The sequence below is a fragment of the Oreochromis aureus genome, linkage group 16 (assembly GCF_013358895.1).
Source record: "Oreochromis aureus strain Israel breed Guangdong linkage group 16, ZZ_aureus, whole genome shotgun sequence".
Lineage (NCBI taxonomy): Eukaryota > Metazoa > Chordata > Actinopteri > Cichliformes > Cichlidae > Oreochromis > Oreochromis aureus.
This window is the reverse complement of record NC_052957.1, coordinates 7,064,002-7,083,531: the sequence shown is the minus strand read 5'-3', so window position 1 is coordinate 7,083,531 and position 19,530 is coordinate 7,064,002. Positions and strand designations below refer to the sequence as shown.

General features: G+C 42.2%; 1 protein-coding gene across 3 annotated transcripts in view; it reads right to left on the bottom strand.

The window, feature by feature from the left end:
* The window catches only part of gpr39 (G protein-coupled receptor 39), a 63,602-nt gene that overhangs the window by 24,309 nt on the left and 19,763 nt on the right, over nt 1-19,530 (bottom strand). The window contains exon 2 of one of the 3 annotated variants that reach the window (XM_031726082.2): nt 140-2,330. The exons of the other annotated variants lie outside the window; for them this stretch is intronic. Within the exon in view, the coding sequence (XP_031581942.2) occupies nt 1,834-2,330 (497 nt within the window). The 3' untranslated portion in view covers nt 140-1,833. Of the gene's footprint in view, nt 1-139; nt 2,331-19,530 lie in introns of those variants that run through there. 3 annotated transcript variants of the gene reach the window in all.

Sequence of the window (19,530 nt, the reverse complement as noted above, 5' to 3'; positions counted from 1 at the left end):
GTGCACTCGAGAGGCAACGAGATGACCCCAGAAAAGGAGCAACACCTGCAAAACTGCTCCTGTGGGTTCTTCTCCAGCCCTGAGACAGAGACTTAATGCCCAAAGTGATGATGAAATCAGTCCAGTTGACAGACGTGAGTTGGGTAGTATAATTTATTTAACTGAGTAATAGCACTTGGATATTTGTGTTTTTGACACTGAAAAAGGAAACAGTATTGGGATGATGTTCTTGTGTAAAAGACAGTTTTAAGATGCTAAAAGTACCATGTAAAGGTTTCTTAGTTCAGTTAGGAACACTTTAGTCTAAAGTCACGTTCATTTATTTGTCACAATGAATTGAATTGTTCAAGTTCAAAGATTAGTTGCATATTTACATTTATTCCAACATAAGAATGTATCTAAGATATGTACATACCAACACATTGCAGAGTAAACAAATGAAATAATTAGGAGCCAGATTTAATCCTGAGTCAGCACAATTAACTTTCACAGTTTCTCACGTTTACGGCACAAAAACCAAGATTTCCCAACTTAACTCAGAGTGTGAACTCTCTCTCTGTAATCGAGCTGGGTCGTGAACTCAGTTACTGCATTTTGCCAAATTACTCCAGATCTAAACTGACTCCCCGTCAGGTCTAAGCATCAGTGAGGTTAGGAACTCTAACAGTAGACTAACACTGAATGTGTTAGTCTACTGTTAGAGTTCACCATTAAATATAAATGTAGAAACAGTCTAGAGTTAGTAGAACCAAGTTAAAAAAAAAAAAAAAAAATCTAAAAAAAATTCACACAAATGTTCTGATTCAACACTGCAGCAGAATTCACCTCTAAGTGCTTTATATTTAATTCAGCTGCTGGCCTTTCACTCATCTTAAACATTGATTGACTAAATAACTTACACCTTTGGTATAAAAACAATGGACGTCACCCTTTGGTTTGTAAAATCCTTTTATCCTCTTTTCTGACGCTAATAATGATTATTATTTATAAAATGCACTTAATGTTTTACTCAGTATCACCAAAAACTAGGTCATAAAGTCAGCAAAATATTATAGTCGCCCCCTGCTGGCCATTGAAAAGAATGCAGGTTTTTGTGTCGACTTCGCTTTTCAGGCTTCATAGCTGGGCCCATCAAGCGTTACACCAAGGTCCAGCTATTCCAGATTAGCCAGAGACTGTGAGGTGTTGGCAAGTTAATATTAACTCCATTAGAAACTTTGAATACTCCTTGCTTTGGGACCTCCTGCCCTTCTTGAACATAAAAGGAAAGCCTGACATGGATACAGCAGTATTAAGACCCAGATGCGACATCAGTTGAACCATACAAGGGATTAAAAAGCAGAGCTAGGCTTGTTGTGGTTTGCAAAGCAGCTTGCAGCTACTGTGCTAAAGCTAAATACCCTAAATACTATTTCAGATTAATAGTTGGATGTGACCTTGCGCTGACATCATTGCCTGCCATAGCTAACAGTAGGGTTAATCAATGTTAAAAGCCATTGTTATTTGCTCTTCTTGAAGGTTGGTGATCATACGTGTGGGACTAATAAAGGTTATCTTATAATGTGACCTTCAGTTTCATCTATGGGCCAAAATATATTAAAAAAAAAATCTCCTATCTGGAATGCAGAGCACAGATTACAGTGCTTAAACCCTCCAGTCTGTACCTTTAATTTTAACTGAAGCTCTGGGGTATTTAAGATTATGTATTATATTTTAACAATATCACTGGAGGTAAATGTCCTTTGGAGACACCCTGTGCTATGTTTATTGTGTACACAATGAACTGCATCCGTGGATAAAGCCGTTTCTCCCATTGACACATCGCACAACAGGCTATATTTCTGACTCTGATGGTACATTTCTATTCTTGAGCTCCAAGATTTGCTCTTCAGTCCCTATGATGGACGTCTGAGTATCCGTGCCCAGTCCCGAGTCATCTTGCGACTGAAATGTCGTAAAGGAGGCAGGCGTTTCCTCTTTGGCGACAGTGGTGCGACTTGACCTATTTCGACGCAGTGACTTCAGCAGCAGGGGGCGCTGGGATTGCTTGGGGACAGCCCTGAACTGCACGGTGGACTTATTTTTATGCACGATGGTAAGGTGACACCGCAGAACCTGCATGAATACGTCCCTGAACTGCCGGGAGGAGAGGTTGTAGAGGAAAGGGTTGAGGACAGAGCTGAGGTAGAAGAAGGTGTCGGCCACGGGGTGGAGGATGACGTAGCTTCGGAAGTAAGTAATGGTCCAGTTGGACTTGGGCATAGCAGCCATCATAAGACGGCGAATCTGGTTGGGAAGCCAGCATACCATCAAGGATCCAACAATGAGAACTAAAGAAAAATACAAAAAGAATAAATATAAGAGAAGTCATGACTTTTTTAAAACGCTCTTGTGTCTGTCAACCTCAGATAATAATTTTAAAAAGACAGGAAACAAGATAAAACATTCAATATGGTACATGTTTGTTAAAAAGAAAATATGTTTAATCAAACTTACTCAAAGGAGGGGTGACGAGCTAAAACACCACCTTTATTCTTTAAATAGCTATGTTCTTGATATTTTGACTTTATTCATAACAGTTTTTCACCTTTATTCTCAAAAAAGCATTTCACCGTTACTCTCGAAATGCAATCCCAATTCCAAAAGAGCTGGGACATAATTAAAAACAGAACCATTTCTACTTCTCATAAAATCATACTTTATTCACAGCATAACACCAATCAAAACCGAAAAAATTTAGCTGATATTTTATCTATGCATCGCAGTTACATTAATAATTAAAATTGAATTATACATATTAGTGCATTTGTGTCAATTTATTTTAGAGGACAACTTTAATTATTAGTTATGTAGATTGATTAAACAATTTATTTTTATATATTTTTTTAGCAATCTGTCAAAAAATTGCTTAAAACTAAAAATTATATTTATTAGGGAAACTTTTTTTTTTAACAGTAAACTTATCTAAATATTTCATATTATATTATATATAATAAAAAACAAGCAAACCCCCCCCACTTCTTCTGTCTGCTTCCAGTTTTGACTTTTTCTCCCGCTATACCAGCGCTGATGTGGAGGTCTGAGCGGTGACACCTATTGTTCAGGATGATGTCACCATGAATGTAGCGAACATAAATGGTCATTTAATTTGTTCACCAACCTTCTCGGTAGTAAAATATTATCTGAACCAGCATCAGTGTTAGTTTGTCTTTATCTTGCGAGCTGGTAGTTTACATTAACACAGTATTATTTGACTCCATTTCTAAAGCAAGTGTTAGCTGGCTAGCTAACACTTGCTTCACATCCTTTGGATCTTAATGGATCGACCTCCATTTTCACGCAGAAATCAATCCACAGACCTCATGGAAGGTTTCTTATTTTAAGTTACAATCCATTCACACGTCAGGAATAAAATGAAACTTAATAAATGTAAAAACATACAGAGAGCACATTTAAGTGAATTATGTGAATACACCACTGCCATTACTCACACCTCGTCATTCATGTCTGAGTCATGCACTGAACTCTCTGAAAGGACAAACACAGCCTCGGTCTCTCTTCTGCTGTTTATCCGTTTCCCTGCAGTGTTTTTAATGGGGATTAAGCTGCGACCAAACAGCCTTTCAGCATTCACAAAATTATCTGATGTGAGACAAATGCTTCCTGCTGAGAAGCACAAACATAAACACATTCATGTATAACACCATGTCCAAAGACGCTGATATCCTGATATTATTAAGAGATGAAAAGCAAATAAAAAACAGAGAAAAATCAGTCTCTGTGTTTCTTACATGCAGACTAAGTGCACTCATTAGTGTTTGTTTATAAAGGTTCAGGTTCAGTTTAATGCTAATCTCAAGTGTCAGTGAGCTTTGATCCCTTGCAGCCTGTCTTAAGGTTTGCCAGTGATGCTACAGACTTTATAAAGAGACGCCAATAGTTTAAAATAAAGACATCAAGGGCATTTCCTCAGAAAACCTGACAGAAATTTGGGGATTCTGGCAGTCTGAAATGCATTTTAATGGGCTTTTTAGGCTGAAGTGCCTCTGTTTTATATCCCATCTTATCTTAGACTAAAAACATGAGCGCCTGAAGTATGTGTCTTGTTATTTTTAAAAAGCTGCATTAACTTATCTGTCACATTCACAAGCCAAAAAAGTGAAAGTGAATATATGTTGTTTGTTGTTTTTATAGCCTAGCCTCAATGTATGGCAATGTCAGTCAGTCCTACAGACGCCAAGGTTTAATGAACTAAAACTACAAACTAAAAGTAGTCTGAAAAGACATTTTACTTCACAAAAACTTTACTTTTTAAACAACAGTAACTAAAATTGCATTGTGAACTCAGAAAAGTACATTTTAATTTCAAAATCACCAAATTGGTTATCGCAACCAGCTTATAGAGGCCCTGATGGGTGAGTCAGCTCCTTTCAAATCATGATGTTTCCATTTTAATATCTATTCTGAACTTCTGAAAATCATGCCCATATTATTATAATTACCACAATTAACAGAACAAAATAATCAACACTAACCAGAAATATTTGCGTCACATGTTTCCGTTTGGGGCACACACTTCAGTTTCACTGCAGCGCAGAGAACGGCTGGACAGAGGTTGTTACTTCCATTCAAACTATGACCGCAGTAATATGTTAGCGACCAATGCTACGGGAATGCACATTTTTCCCTAGTGACAGGTGCTGACCAGGGGATCATTTAGCCATCAACCACTCACAGCAGCTCCTTACTTTTCCCTTGCAACCAGTGGTTGATCACTGATCACTGGTCACTGAACCAGTTCTGAGGCCACGACCACCATGTTTGTCAAGGCGTTAAGCAGTGGTCATCTGTCTGCATGCTAACATGGAAGTGCCTATAACTGATGCTCTACGAGGCTCATTCATAGACATAAAATGTCCACATATATATTTACCTTCAACCTGGTATGAAACTTTACCTTCTTTGGATGTGTTTCTCTTCGTAACAGCTGTAAGAAGGACAGAGTTTTTAAAAATAACTGACAGGGAGCTGTAGTCAGATCCCTGCTAAGCTGAATGACTGAACTGAACTTTTCAGTTGTGTCTGCTGTTGGCGATTTTATCCTGTGTTTTTAAAAATGCAGCTTGCTGATCAAATATATCCAAATATGGTCACTTCTACCTTCTAACAAAACAACGTTAAGGCTTCAAAATAAAGAATCCAGATGTCCGCCTTTGATAAACAGTGCATTTTTTGCTGTCCCCATCAGATGCATGTGTCTTATTTTCCAGACACAGACACTAATTTTTCATAACGCCCTGCAGCCTCATGTCGGGTCTCGCCACGTACAAACACAGCTTCGCTGCAGGACCTGAGGCTGGTCCACCTGCCTGCTGATGTGACTTGGAGTTTGCTCTCTGTTAGGAAGGATCAACCCCAGAGCCACGCATGCTGTTGCCTAGCAGGGTCACTGGCCTCATAAAAAACAGGTTTGTTTGTGGGCAGGCTTTTAAACAACGCAAACAAGAGGTGATGAAGAAATGTGAGTGGAAAGCAGCACTCTGTATCATGTTTGTCGTCAGCCAAACACTATGTGGTCTGCAGGGATTCTTCTCAGAACAATCATGAAGTTTGAAGAAAACAAGCTACAGACAGTATCAGCAACCAAGTTAAATTCTTTTAATGGTTTAAGATAAAAAGAGGCAAAAGAAAGAAAACACTCACATGTATGGTATTGTTCATTAAGGCCAGTTGTACCGTGACGGGTCTGAATCAATACCAAGAGATGTCACCGGTAATAACTCCAGTTCTGATCACTTTCAAAGAGGAATTCAAATCAAGGTTTGTGAAGACAGTAAAGACAGAGGGTTCATCTGAGTGAAAGTACAAAGAGGAAGAAAGTGAGATGAAGACAAGTCACAAGAAAGGAACACTGGTGGAATACCAAAATAAATGAGCAGGTAGAGGTGACGGACACAGATAAAAACAACTTTAGAGATTCATGTTGCTGTGAGTCATTTCTCCTTGATGCTTTGGTAGATAATTAGACCCTCTCAGGTAATTTAAAGTGTCTTTTTATTAAAAATATCTGGAAATATATTCTCTTTATGACCTTCTCCCTATTCCAAAAACCCTTTGGTCAGCTGGCCAAAGCAATTTATTTAATAAGTGACAACACTGTCATCTTCACCTTCAGAGCGCACTGAGACAAAGGTTTGCAGTCAAGTGTGAAGGGAGGTAGAATTCAAGTCTGATTTTATGGTATTCTCATGAAAAATGGTGGATTAATCTGGTTGGAGCTGGAACTTGAGAACCTAAGAGCATCTAATCGATTAATGGGTTGATGAGGTCATAACAGTAATGGAGGTGTTGTACTAGAAAGCTGAAGTCAAAAGTGAGGGTTTCCAACCCTCTGTCCCTGAGGGTTTGGGCTCTGGGATTTCTGGGTTTGATCCCTAGTTTTGTTCCGCAGATTTAGTCTCTGAATTTGGTCCCTAGTTTTGGTCCATGTGGTCTCTGGGTTTGGTCACTAGGTTTTATCTCTAGCTTTGGTCTCTGGGTTTGGTCCTTGGGTTTGATCCCTGGGTTTGATCCTTGTGATTTCTGGGTTTAGTCTCTGGTATTGAGCCATGTGTTTATGTCCCTGTGGTCCATAGATTTGGTCTCTAAGTTTGATTCCTGTGGTCTCTGTGTTTGATCCTTGGGTTTGGTCCCTGAGTTCGAGCTCTGTGGTCTATGGGTTTGATCCCTAGTTTTGTTCTGCAGATTTAGTTTCTGAATTTGGTCCCTGTGGCTTCTGGGTTTAGTCTCTGGTTTTAAGCTATGTGTTTGGTCCCTGCAGTCCATAGGTTTGTTCTTGGTCCCTGTGGTCTCTTGGTTTGATCCTTGGGTTTGATTTGAGTATGATCTCTGGTTTTGACTTTTTATTGAGGTCAAGTCCAGAATCAAACCAAAGTTCTTGCTAAATCCAGCTAGACCATCAATAGGAGCACTGGCACTAAACAGATCATGAGAAGATGAAAGGGAATGACAAAAGCACAAGGATGGAAATAGTTTGCAAGATGATCAGAGATTTTCAGGTTGAATATTTTTTTGAAGATGATTTTCAAAAGTCAGTGAACAAAAAAGGAGTTACAATTGTTGACAGTCTACTGCAAAAAAAAATGAAGTCTTATGTGCTGCAAATCTCCAGATCCTCCTAGTGTGGGAGGATGATGCATTTTTGAGCTCTGGCATTTCAAAAGTCTGCAGAGGGGAGGAACTGTCATTAAAGGCTGAAGGATTTAATGTTGAATCCTGACATATTTTTATTTTTAGATATTAAAACAACTCTCTAATGGAAAACTGAAAAACTCATATTTGCAGCACCCACCTCCCTGTGTTGTCAAATTTTTAAAAAACAACACCATCTAACTAACTGTAGGCAGCACAGAGAAGATCAGAGACGCCACTGTGTACTTTTACAGTGAAACAGTTGAATAAACAACAAGGCTTCTATTTGGTTTCATTTATTTAGCTTCTCCTGTTTCTCCTTTAGCTGAAAGACAGTATGATTTCACAGCGCTGATAAAGAATTTAACTTGACATTGACAGATACGGTTAAAGTCCACGGCTGTATCTCAGGTCTGAGACTAGAACCTGAGATGACACAAGGAGCCAGGCTTATTGTAAAGCAGGGAGTCCTGTCTATCAGCAGTCATGGATTTTAACATTTTTCCGCACTTTGTGTTATTTTTATGTCCAGTGTGAGACCCATTCCTTTTAAAAGTCAGTCTGAAACTCGGAGGAAAAATGTTGCCCATCCCAGCCATAAATTGTCGATTTCCACCAATCTGACATTTGTTTTGGATGAAAAGTGCAATTTTATTCAGGACTAACGGTTAAAGCAGATAAAACCATACACATTTATAAATCTAAGCAGCTGGATGTGGATGCACTCCAAGTGTGTTCATGTTGGAGACTTGCAGTGCCGGTTCTCCTGCTGGGAAAAGCCAGGAACTGCCCGGGGCCACGAACCCTGTGGGGCTCCCAAAGCCTCAGGTTCAAATCTCCAGGATTGTCAGTCTGGCTTCTAATTGCTTGTTTCTTTTGGCACTTTATAACCAAACCTAGCAGATGTTTTGGGGGGTTTTTTTGTCTGAATATTACCAATACTGTTGAGGATTGACTATTTCAGCTCTAACTGGGATAACTGCACACATTTCTCATAATATGCATCCCCAGTGGGTCCTTCCAGTCCTGCTCCACTAACGGTGGGACATCATAGCTTTAAAAAAAATGCCACTTTCCTACACTTAAATTGATGAAGACCTGCCATCCTTTATCCCACCGGCCTTATAAATGATCCTAACTGTTCAAATGAAGGCACTATAGATATCACACACTCCACTGATTCAATTTCAGTAAAACCTGGAGGGATGATGCATGGAGGCAAAAATTTTTTGTACTTTAAAACCTACAAAGTTCATATTTCCAAAATGTTGCATTAAGAATGTCACCTAGAGTAACGATGCAGCGGGTTACCGATTGGACATATCATCGAATCCTGGCAGCAGATCGTGAAGTGGCCGTATCTCTCTTTCTTTAAAGGTGTTTTTCCCCCCGTAGATCTGCCTATCACATCGGCTTGCTGATCACAGCCGAGGCGTTCACCTGATAATATGCCCCTGAGTCAGCACAGATCAGTAATGTCCCTGCAGAGGAGTTAGGATGCAGCTGAACATGTGATTGCATGTGCCTTCCTTCATGTCATTGATAAATCTTTATTGTTTTAATGTCACTCTCTTCACGCTGAATGCACCTTCCTCAAAAATTCCAATCTCAGCTGATGCTCTCATCAGTGATGTTCCCGAACTTGTTGACATTAAACACCCCCACACACACACTCACTGTCTCTCTGCCACAGGCAAAATATAACTGCCTGCTAATTAGCAGACAATTAAAGGAGATTATTGGAACAATTAATTGTCTGTCTTTTTGCTGTAATTGGAGTGCGTTTGATTGAGCTTCCCAGTTCCTCTGTGCAGCTCACAGCAGGAGGAAAGGGGGCGAGCTGAGTCTCTGCCTGGCATAAGCATGATTTACACTTTCAATAAGAGCTAAAAAAAAAAAAAGAGAGAAAGAAATCAGACCGACTTCCCGCTGCTTCATTTACATGGAAAATTTTCACCTTTCAGACCTTGGATGTGTAACTCATACAGGAAATACTGTTGTTTACACACTTGCCTAACAAATGAAAGGTCCATGGGAGGAAACACAAATCCCTTTAGGAGTGTGTCATTAAACTAGCCCCGGTGAATAAGATGAACAGAATGAGCTTTTGGGGATTTCCTTAACTGCATGATTGAACATGCATCAAAACATGTCTTAAACCGGCATTTTTTTTAACTGACCAGCAGGGGGCGCCTGTAAAAAGACTCTTGGCTGCATTAGTCTACAAGAGAATAATTTGTTTATTGATTTATAATAAGCCTCTCCGTGAATCGCTACCTTATCGTGGTGGAGGGGTTTGTGTGTCACAGGGATCCCAGGGGCTATGTTGTCTGGGGGCTTTTGCCCCCTGGTAGGGTCTCCCATGGCAAATTGGTCCTGGGTGAGGGACCAGACAAAGAGCGATTCAGAAGACCCGTATGAAAAGAACATCGAGGGAACAGTTTACCCTGCCGGGATAGGGTTACAGGGGCCCCGCCCTGGAGCCAGGCCCGGGAGGGTGCCCGAGGGCGGCGCCTGGTGGCCGGGCCTTAGTCCATGGGGCCCGGCCGGGCACAGCCCGAAGAGGAGACATGGGCCCATCCTCCCGCAGGCCCACCACCACCCGCAGGAGGCGCCATAGGGGTCGGGTGCAATGTGTGTCGGGCGGCGGCCAGGAGCGGAGGCCCTGGCGGACCGATCCCCGGCTGCCAAGACTGGCAATAGGGACATGGAATGTCACCTCTCTGGTGGGGAAGGAGCCTGAATTAGTGCGTGAGGTTGAGAAGTACCGGCTAGATATAGTCGGGCTCACCTCACGCATGGCTTGGGCTCTGGAACTAGTCTCCTGGAGAGGGCTGGACTCTGTCTCAGTCTGGAGTTGCCCCTGGTGAGGCGGCGGGGGCTGGGGTGGGTATTCTAATATCCCCCCGGCTTGCTGCCGGTATGTTGGGGTTTTTCCCGGTGGATGAGAGGGTTTGTTCCCTGCGCCTTAGGGTCAGGGAACGGGTCCTGACTGTCATCTGCGCTTATGCGCCGAGTGGCAGTTCAGAGTACCCAGCCTTCTTAGAGTCCCTGGGGGTGCTGGAAGGTGCCCCACCTGGAGACTCTGTTGTCCTACTGGGAGACTTCAATGCTCACGTGGGTAACGACAGCGAGACCTGGAGGCGTGATTGGGAGGAACGGCCTCCTGATCTGAACCCGAGTGGTGTTTTGTTATTGGACTTCTGTGCAAATCACAGTTTGGCCATAACGAACACCTTGTTCGAACATAAGAGTGTCCATAAGTGCACGTGGCACCAGGATGCTCTAGGCCGCAGGTCGATGATCGATTTTGTAATCGTATCACCAGACCTGCGACCATATGTTCTGGACACTCGGGTAAAGAGAGGGGCTGAGCTGTCAACTGATCACCACCTGGTGGTGAGTTGGATCAGGTGGCGGGGAGGGGACTGGACAGACCCGGTGCACCTAAACGCGTGGTGAGGGTGTGCTGGGAACGTCTAGCAGAGGCCCCAGTCCGCGAGATCTTCAACGCACACCTCCGGCAGAGCTTCAACAACATTCCGAGGGAGACTGGGGACATTGAGTCCGAATGGACCATGTTCAGCGTCTCCATTGCCGGCTGCTGCATTGAGCTGCGGCCGCAAGGTGGTTGGTGCCTGCCGTGGTGGTAATCCCGAACCAAATGGTGGACACCAGAGGTGAAGGGAGCCACCAGGCTGAAGAAGGAGTCCCTATCGGGCTTGGTTAGCCTGTGGGACTCCAGAGGCAGCTGACAGGTATCGACAGGCCAAGCGGAATGCGGCTCAGGCAGTGGCTGAAGCAAAAACTTCGGGTGTGGGAGGAGTTCGGAGGCCATGGAAAAAGACTTTCGGACTGCCTCGAAGAGATTCTGGCAAACCGTCAGGCGTCTCAGGAGGGGAGCGGTGCTCTCTACCTGCACTGTGTATAGTGCTGGCGGTGCGCTGCTGGCGTCGACTGAGAAAATTGTCAGGCGGTGGAAGGAATACTTGAGGACCTCCTTAATCCCACTGACACGTCTTCCGAGGAGGAAGCAGAGTCTGGGGATGAGGGAATGACCCGCCAATTTCTGGGGTCGAGGTCACTGAGGCAGTTAAACAACTCCTCGGTGGCAGAGCCCCTGGTGTTGATGAGGTCCGCCCGAGTTCCTGAAGGCTCTGGACGTTGTAGGGCTGTCCTGGTTGACACGCCTCTACAATGTTGCGTGGAGATCAGGGCAGTACCCTGGACTGGCAGACCGGGGTGGTGGTCCCCCCCATCTTTAAGAAGGGAGACCGGAGGTGTGTTCCAACTACAGGGGATCACACTCCTCAGCCTCCCTGGGAAAGTCTATGCCAGGGTGCTGGAAAGGAGAGTTCGTCCGTTAGTCGAACCTCGGATACAGGAGGAACAATGCGGTTTTCGTCCTGGTCGCGGAACACTGGACCAGCTCTTTATCCTCTCGAGGATACTTGAGGGTGCATGGGAGTTTGCCCAACCAGTCTACATGTGTTTTGTGGACTTGGAGAAGGCATTCGACCGTGTCCCTCGGGGTGTCCTGTGGGAGGTGTTGCGGGAGTATGGGGTGTCTGGCCCACTGTTACGGGCCATTCGATCCCTATACAACCGTTGCAAGAGTTTGGTTCGCATTGCCGGCAATAAGTCGGACTTGTTTCCGGTGGGTGATGGGCTCCGCCAGGGCTGCCCTTTGTCACCGATTCTGTTCATAATTTTTATGGACAGGATTTCTAGGCGCAGCCAAGTGGCGGAGGGCTTTCACTTGGTGGCCTCAGAATCTCATCTCTGCTTTTTGCGGATGATGTGGTTCTGATGGCTTCATCGGTGGGGGCCTCCAGCTCGCACTGGAACAGTTCGCAGCCGAGTGTGAAGCAGCGGGAATGAGGATCAGCACCTCCAAATCTGAGGCCATGGTTCTCAGCCGGAAAAGGGTGGAGTGCCCACTCCGGGTCGGGGATGAGTTCCTGCCCCAAGTGGAGGAGTTCAAGTATCTCGGGGTCTTGTTCGCGAGTGATGGGAGAAGGGAGCCGAGATCGACAGGCGGATTGGTGCTGCGGCTGCAGTGATGCGGACGCTGCACCGGGTCCGTCGTGGTGAAGAGGGAGCTGAGTGTAAGCGAAGCTCTCAATTTACCGGTCGATCTACGTCCCGACCCTCACCTATGGCCACGAGCTGTGGGTAGTGACCGAAAGAACGAGATCGCGGGTACAAGCGGCAGAAATGAGCTTCCTCCGAAGGGTGGCTGGCCTCTCCCTTAGAGATAGGGTGAGAAGTTCGGCCATCCGGGAGGGGCTCAGAGTAGAGCCGCTGCTCCTCCACATCGAAAGGAGCCAGTTGAGGTGGTTCGGGCATCTGACAAGGATGCCCCCTGGGCGCCTCCTGGGTGAGGTGTTCGGGCATGTCCCACGGGAGGGAGGCCCAGGGGCAGACCCAGGGCGCTGGAGAGATTATATCTCTCGGCTGGCCTGGGAACATGTTGGTGTTCCCCGGATGAGCTGGAGGAGGTGGCTGGGGAGAGGGAGGTCTGGGCTTCTCTGCTTAGGCTGCTGCCCCCGCGACCCGACTTCGGATAAAGCGGATGAGGATGGATGGATGGATGGATGGATGGATTTATAATAAGTTCCAGGAGATAGCTGCCCCTCCCTGAGTCTGTTTCTACAGGAGGTTTCTTCCTGTTAAAGGGAGTTTTTCCTCCCTGCTGTCACCAAGTGCTTGCTCAAAGGGAGTCGTCTGATTGTTGGCGTTTTCTCTGTATCATTGTAGGGTCTTAACCTTACAATGATAAAGCACCTTGAGTCGTCTGTCGTTCTGATTTGGGTCTATATAAATAAAACTGAACTGAATTGACTTGAATTTATTGATTTATTTGTGGCCCTTTAAAAAATATTGCTGATTTCAGGTTTTACTGAATAAAAGAGTAAAGTTTTACAAAATTTTACAGTTCAGATAACTGAATGATCCCAAGTTTACTGATTAGCTACACCAAGAGGCTTCATAACAGTACAGATAGCTGCACCCCCCAGCACAAAAACGCGGCTTACTAATCTATCTTCTTATATGGTCACTTCTGGCTTCAAAATCCAGTAGGCGACGTCATGCTGTAGCCCGTAACTTTATCAGTAACCCTGTTATCAAACAATTGCCAACAATACTTGGCGGCAGGGAGGGAAGGCCTGAACAGTAACTCAACATGAATTGAATAGACGTTAATAATTAACCAAATTAGTTAATTATTAAAAACAAATCTTTTACAATAGTCTTGTGGGTGTTAGACTTGTTGTTTTAGATTTTAGACGCAATTTCAGAGCAAAACAAACCACTACAACATCCCAGTGAATCAGGTGAGAGTATCAGGACTGGGTCACACCTGAGTCCGCCTGATAATCAGATGAATATTCAGCACGGAGAGAAACTCTGAAACTCATTTTAAAACTTTTGCAGCTGATTTGACTCTTTTAGAAATCCCAGAAGCGCCACACTGGCTGCATAAACCTGCACACGGATGCTCAGTGATCCACTTATAAACACAAAATTTCTCCCATAACTCACTCGGGGTGGGGGGGGCTTTCTCAAATAGAGGGCATCGCCACATCGTCGGCACCCTTCATTTCCATGATTGGAAACAGCTCAAAGACAAGAGCTGAATAATCGAGAGAAGTGAAGTCTTTCACCAGTATTTGTTGATAAACACCTGATTGATGACTGGATCTCACCGGTGACGACGGTCCTGATTGCTTACTGATTTAAAGCTTATGTCAAATCTATACAATTACCCAACTGAAGAGTGCTAATGAAGGAGAAGATGAGTGTGGAGTGAAATTATTCAGATCTGCTTGATGAGGGTAAAAGTTAACGAATGAGCTTATTCACTTGTTTGATTATGCAACTGATTTCACTTTCAGGAGCTGTTTGGGGTGTGATATGAACCCCTGAAAAACACTGATTACTTCTCCAAGCACTCACAATAGCCAAACACACCGCTTATATTTTTCTATTATTAAACAGAATGTGTGAACATCAATGGAGGAGCTTATATATGACTTATATTTTCATATTGTATATGAAGGAAATGATTTTGACCCAGTGAATTATCAGAAAACAGATCTTTCTTTTCCTCCTGTTTTCTGTCTGTTTCCTCTTTTTCCTTTGCTTTGCCTCCAAATTTTCCCTTTCCTCTGTGTCTTCCTCCTTGGTTTTACTTTCTTTTCCTTCTTATTTTACTTGCTTGATCTCCATGTTTTCCTTCCGTGTTTCTTCTGTGTTTTCTTTTGCTTTTCTTCTTTTGTTTCTATTGTTTAGCTCCTTATTATTCCTTGTTTTTCCTCCATATTTTCCATTGTTCTTGTTTCCTCTTGCTTTTCCTCCTTGATTCCCTTGTTGTTCCTTATTCTTTTTCTTGCTTTTCCTATTTTATCTGTTGGGCTTTGCTGATTTTGGATTATTTAGTATCCTATTAAAGCTCGCCTTCTGTTGGAATATTCTGCCTTCTAAACTCCACCCAGTTTATGGCACTAGTTCCGTTTCCTTTATTTGAAGGGACTGGTGATAGAAGGAGATATTTTTAACCAAAAGATTCAAGTATAAAACTTGATATTTAATTAAACAGCCACAATTTTAACCATTTAGTATGTTTCAAACACACGTCGCATGAAAAACTGCACGTTTAGTTACTTTATATTAGAGTGACTTCAATCTAACCACAAACCACTGCTGAAGCAAAAGAAGATGAGACTGAAGTGAGAAAATAATCCTGCAGCTGTCTCATTGATCTGGTTAGATTTCTCCTCAGACGCTGGATGAAGTCGGTCCTGTGGATAATAAGCCTAAGCAACCTGTGATGAAGGCAAACATCATCAAAGCCTGCGACGCTGAGAACAAATTTCCCTTGAACCCAGAGACTATCAGACAGAAGCACAGTGGATGATTTCCTCCCACAGAGAGAATAAAGAGGGTTTTTGTAGATTGGAAATTTGGGCTTATTAGCTGCATAATAATGAGATTCTGAGATGCCAGATGGGTGAGTTTAACCCGCAGGCCAGCTCAGATAGTGCCAGGTAGATATGAGCCATTAAAAAACATCCTTAATTGCAAATATGCAAACATTAGTCAAGATTTTGTGGACTAAATTGTGTTTCCTTCACAGCAAACATCCTTCTGAGAGGTAGAAGGTTAAATTAAACCAAGAACAGTGATTGCAAATAGTTATGACAAAAGGTCAATTAAGGCTCTTTCTGCACAGCGCTGAATTCATTAAATGTTATCCATGAAAAGCAGCTCACACTGCAAAGATCTGACGGCAGTTATGAGTCTGTCAGGCACAAACACAACAATCCTTCCTCAATCAGCCACAAGAGGAAAGCCGCAAAGCCTGCAAGAGAATCAATCTGACAGCTAACAGGAGATCCTGCGTTATTAAACCACCTGCAACACTGAAATCAGTCACAGAGGAGTGTTATTCATAATGGAGCTAATCACCTCAGAGCACATTTACTCAGCCAGGCACCAGAGAGTCGTGTTTGCCACCCTAATAAAAAATATGCACATGTAAATATATAAATACAACAGTGTGTGTTAGGGACAAAGAAGGAAAGAACATAAGAATATATGGAAAAGAAAAGGAGGCAAGGAAAAAGAGGACAGGAAAAAAAGGGAAGAAAGAAGCTAGAAGGAATGGATGGAGGAATGAAAGGAAGGGAGGAAAAAGGAAAATGCTGAAAGGAGGTAAGAAGAAAAAAAAGGGAAAGGGGGAAGAAAATGAGGAAGGAACAGTGGAAAAAAAACAAAAGAGAGAGGAAATATACAAGAGATGAAGGAAAAACAGGATAGGAAAAAGGACGGAAGAAAAAGAAGAAAGAAGGAAAAGAACAGGAAAAAAGGAGAGGAAAGTTAGGAAGGAAGTAAAAAGGAAAATAAAAAGAAGAAGAAAGTGGGATGCAAGGAGGGAGAAAAAGATGGGAAGGAACAATATAAAGGCAAGGAGTGAGTAAAGTTGGGCTGAAGGAAAGAGGAAAGGAGGAATGCAAAGAAAGGACAGAAGAAAAGATGAAAGGAAAGAAGGAATGAAAAATGGAAAAAAGAAGGGAGCAAGGAAATATTCAAGGAAGAAATGAAAAGAGGAAGAAAGAAAATGGAAAGATGGGCAAGAGAACAAAGAAAGAAAGGGAAAGGAGAGATGAAAGAAAGAAAGGAAAGAAGGATAGAGGAAGAAAAAAGGAAAGAAGGCACCAAGGAAAGAAAAAGAAGAAAAGTTTTCATTTTGTCTAATTCAGCATTTGGCTGTAATAAACTCTAAAGTTCTGCTAGCCAAACGTATTTAATATGCTAACCAATCTACTGGGCCAGCGTAAATATGGTCATGCCTGGAAAATAACTAAATAAATAACTAAATAAAAGACTGTAACAGCTAATAAACCACACTGCTTAACGCCCCATTTTTATTAACCGGTCCTTCACACATTTATTTTATAATTATAATTATGAAGAAGCATCCCATAAACATCCATTTTAAATGTGTTTTATATTCACTCTGCTTTCATGTCATGCAGCTGATGCCATTAATAGCGAGAACGAGCATGGAATATGTTTTTCCAGCCCCGTTTTGGTTGCCAGGGAAGTTAAACGCTTGTAAAACAGCTGCTGGTGGTGGTTTTGTAATCTCCCAATTAATCATTTCATGGATGCAGATGATGTTCTGCCTGTTAAAACGGTTCCACCACAGCTGTTAGGTCTAAGCTCCCAGCACGATGCTGCCTCTGGCATAAGAATTACTGCTGAACACTGTCAAGTTAATCAGACATAAAGAGAGTTCATAAATGGTTTAGACGGTTTTCAGGTTAAATATCTTGATCTTGGTTGACAATGCCATGAATTAAATGTTAATTATTACACTCTGTATTTTCACTATCAGGTTCACTATCTACAGATTTACAGTATACCTGCACGGCTCACAGATGTTTAAAGGATGTGATCTGATGAAGAATACATAGAACAAACTACACGCGGAATAAATCAAGATCAAGATACACCTTTAGTAGATAAATGGTATCAATTTATGTAACTTCATTCTGGAGTTATCACATTCACAAGCTTGGGTGTTCATCTCGCCCCCCCGACTGAGTGACTGCAGCACCCCATCAGCCTTTTAAGGCTAAGGGGTAAAAATTAACTTAAGAAAATTGATAAGTAAGACTAAAAAAGTTTAACTCATTTGAAGTCATAACGAGTAACAAGTTCTAGACTTGGAGTCACGACCCAGACCACAGCAGTCAGCTCTATTTAAAAGGTTTATTTTATAGGTGTGAAGTATTTGGAGGAGGTAAGAACTTCAGTTGAGCATTTGTCTGGAAACTTCGTGGAAACTGGAATGACTTGAGTACGAAAGCACTTTTTCAATTTCATAAATACCAATTAATCTAGGAGACAACTTTTTGGAGAAGCATTTCAATGGAACGTCTTTGCAAGATAGCTAAACTTTCTAACCTGGCAAGCAGTAAGGAGCTGGGATCCTCCGTCTCAGGCATAAGCTTGGACACAAAGAGGTAGGTCGAAACCTTTACTTGTAACCATTTTCCAGTTAAGAGTTGATGGCAGGCCAGAATCTTCCAAAAGTAGGGAGTGGGCAGGTAAATGTAAACAATAAGCCTGAGTAAATGAGGTGAGGGAGGTGCAGTGGCTGCAGCACAGGCATCCACCAGACCCCACTTCCCTGGACCACGACAAAGTAAAAACAGCAAAAATACCCACTAGTATTACAGCTATATCACTGAAACACATGAGAAAGGTTACTGCGTCTTCCATTAATTTAGTATTTTAATGTGCATAACACAGTTTTATTACATCGCCTGCAAGTACTGACTAAAAATAAAAAAGATTTGAACCATAAACCCCAGCTGCACCACCTCAGAGCTGAAGTCAGGGAAAATCCTACGACTGCACTCAAGACCAACTCCGGCAGGAAGTACTACTTCAGCTCAGACACTTACCCAAATCTGATTACTTTCTTTGAATTCATTTAAAAGAGTGCAGGACTGAGAGTGCTTGTAACACCGAACATCCAATCACCACATCTCAACACAGGCCTGCATCAATCACACTGATGTTGGAGAGGATTTCAGACTGCAGCACATGTTGGTTTTACTCTGATTAAATTGAGGTGTCATAACAATACCTTATTGATTGGATGACCACAATAATAACACATCGTCTCCGTATCCTCCGTCATCCAAACAGCTTGAGAAGATTAGCCAACTTTCAGCATATGCTGCTTTTTGACCATACGTCTATCCAGTTTCTTAACGTCTAATCCAACATAGAGAAAGCAGAAGAGCTCAGGTAACACTTGGCATATCTGACCCTCATTATGCCCCAAGCAGAGGTGAAGAAAACAGCAGGGTTGCATTAGCTTAGCTATCATGTTCACTCGTGTTTACCCGGACAGGGTTGAGGAGGTGCCTCAAGTGGTTCTTCTTATCTGCCCGAGGTGGTTGGTACGAATAATTAGACCCTCAGACACTTGCAAAGTTCAGTTAAGACTCAGCTAAATTCAAGACATGGTATACTTTATTTTTCCCAGAGATGGGGAAGTTTGAGGTGTCAGCTGGTAAAAATTAGGATAAACACAACAAACATATAACAAATAGCTTAACTAACTGGAATCGTGTGTAGTTCAATGTGATAAAAGAAATTATGTATAAAAACAATTCTTTTAATCTAGTAAAAATTAACCTGAAATCAAAACGAGCACAAGTACTTTTTTATTTATGTAAATAAATTTACATAAAAACATAAATTTGATGACTATTTTTTCAGAAATAAATGAATACCATAAATACATTTTGAAAAATTATTTACCTTGGAGTTAGTGTAATTATATTGTTTTAATATTAAATGCATTATTCACCGTTTAATTTTAGAAATTTAAGAATACAATATTTCAGTCATGTCTGATGTTTGTTTGTTTTTTACACATAAAAGAAAGATTGGTATTCATTTAAATCCTCTGAGTTTTATATTTGATAGTAAACCTTTAAATGTAATGCTGCTACTGGATCAGTACTCTTATAACCAGGTACCATCGATGCCATCTTTCAACTTGACTGTTGATCCCTTAACTAATTATTGTATTACTATGCCTTCAGGACTTCCATAAACACACTGAGTCTTGTGTACAGTTTGCCCTCGTGTCTGTTTAATGATTAGATTTTTACCAGCATGCTGGCCATCTGTTACCTGTCCACTGATAAGGTATGGTTATGGTAATGGTTTTATCCTCATTAACGGTAAAGTGATCTGAACGGGCATTTATGGATCAATGTCAGAAATTCACTTTTTTTTTTTTTAAAG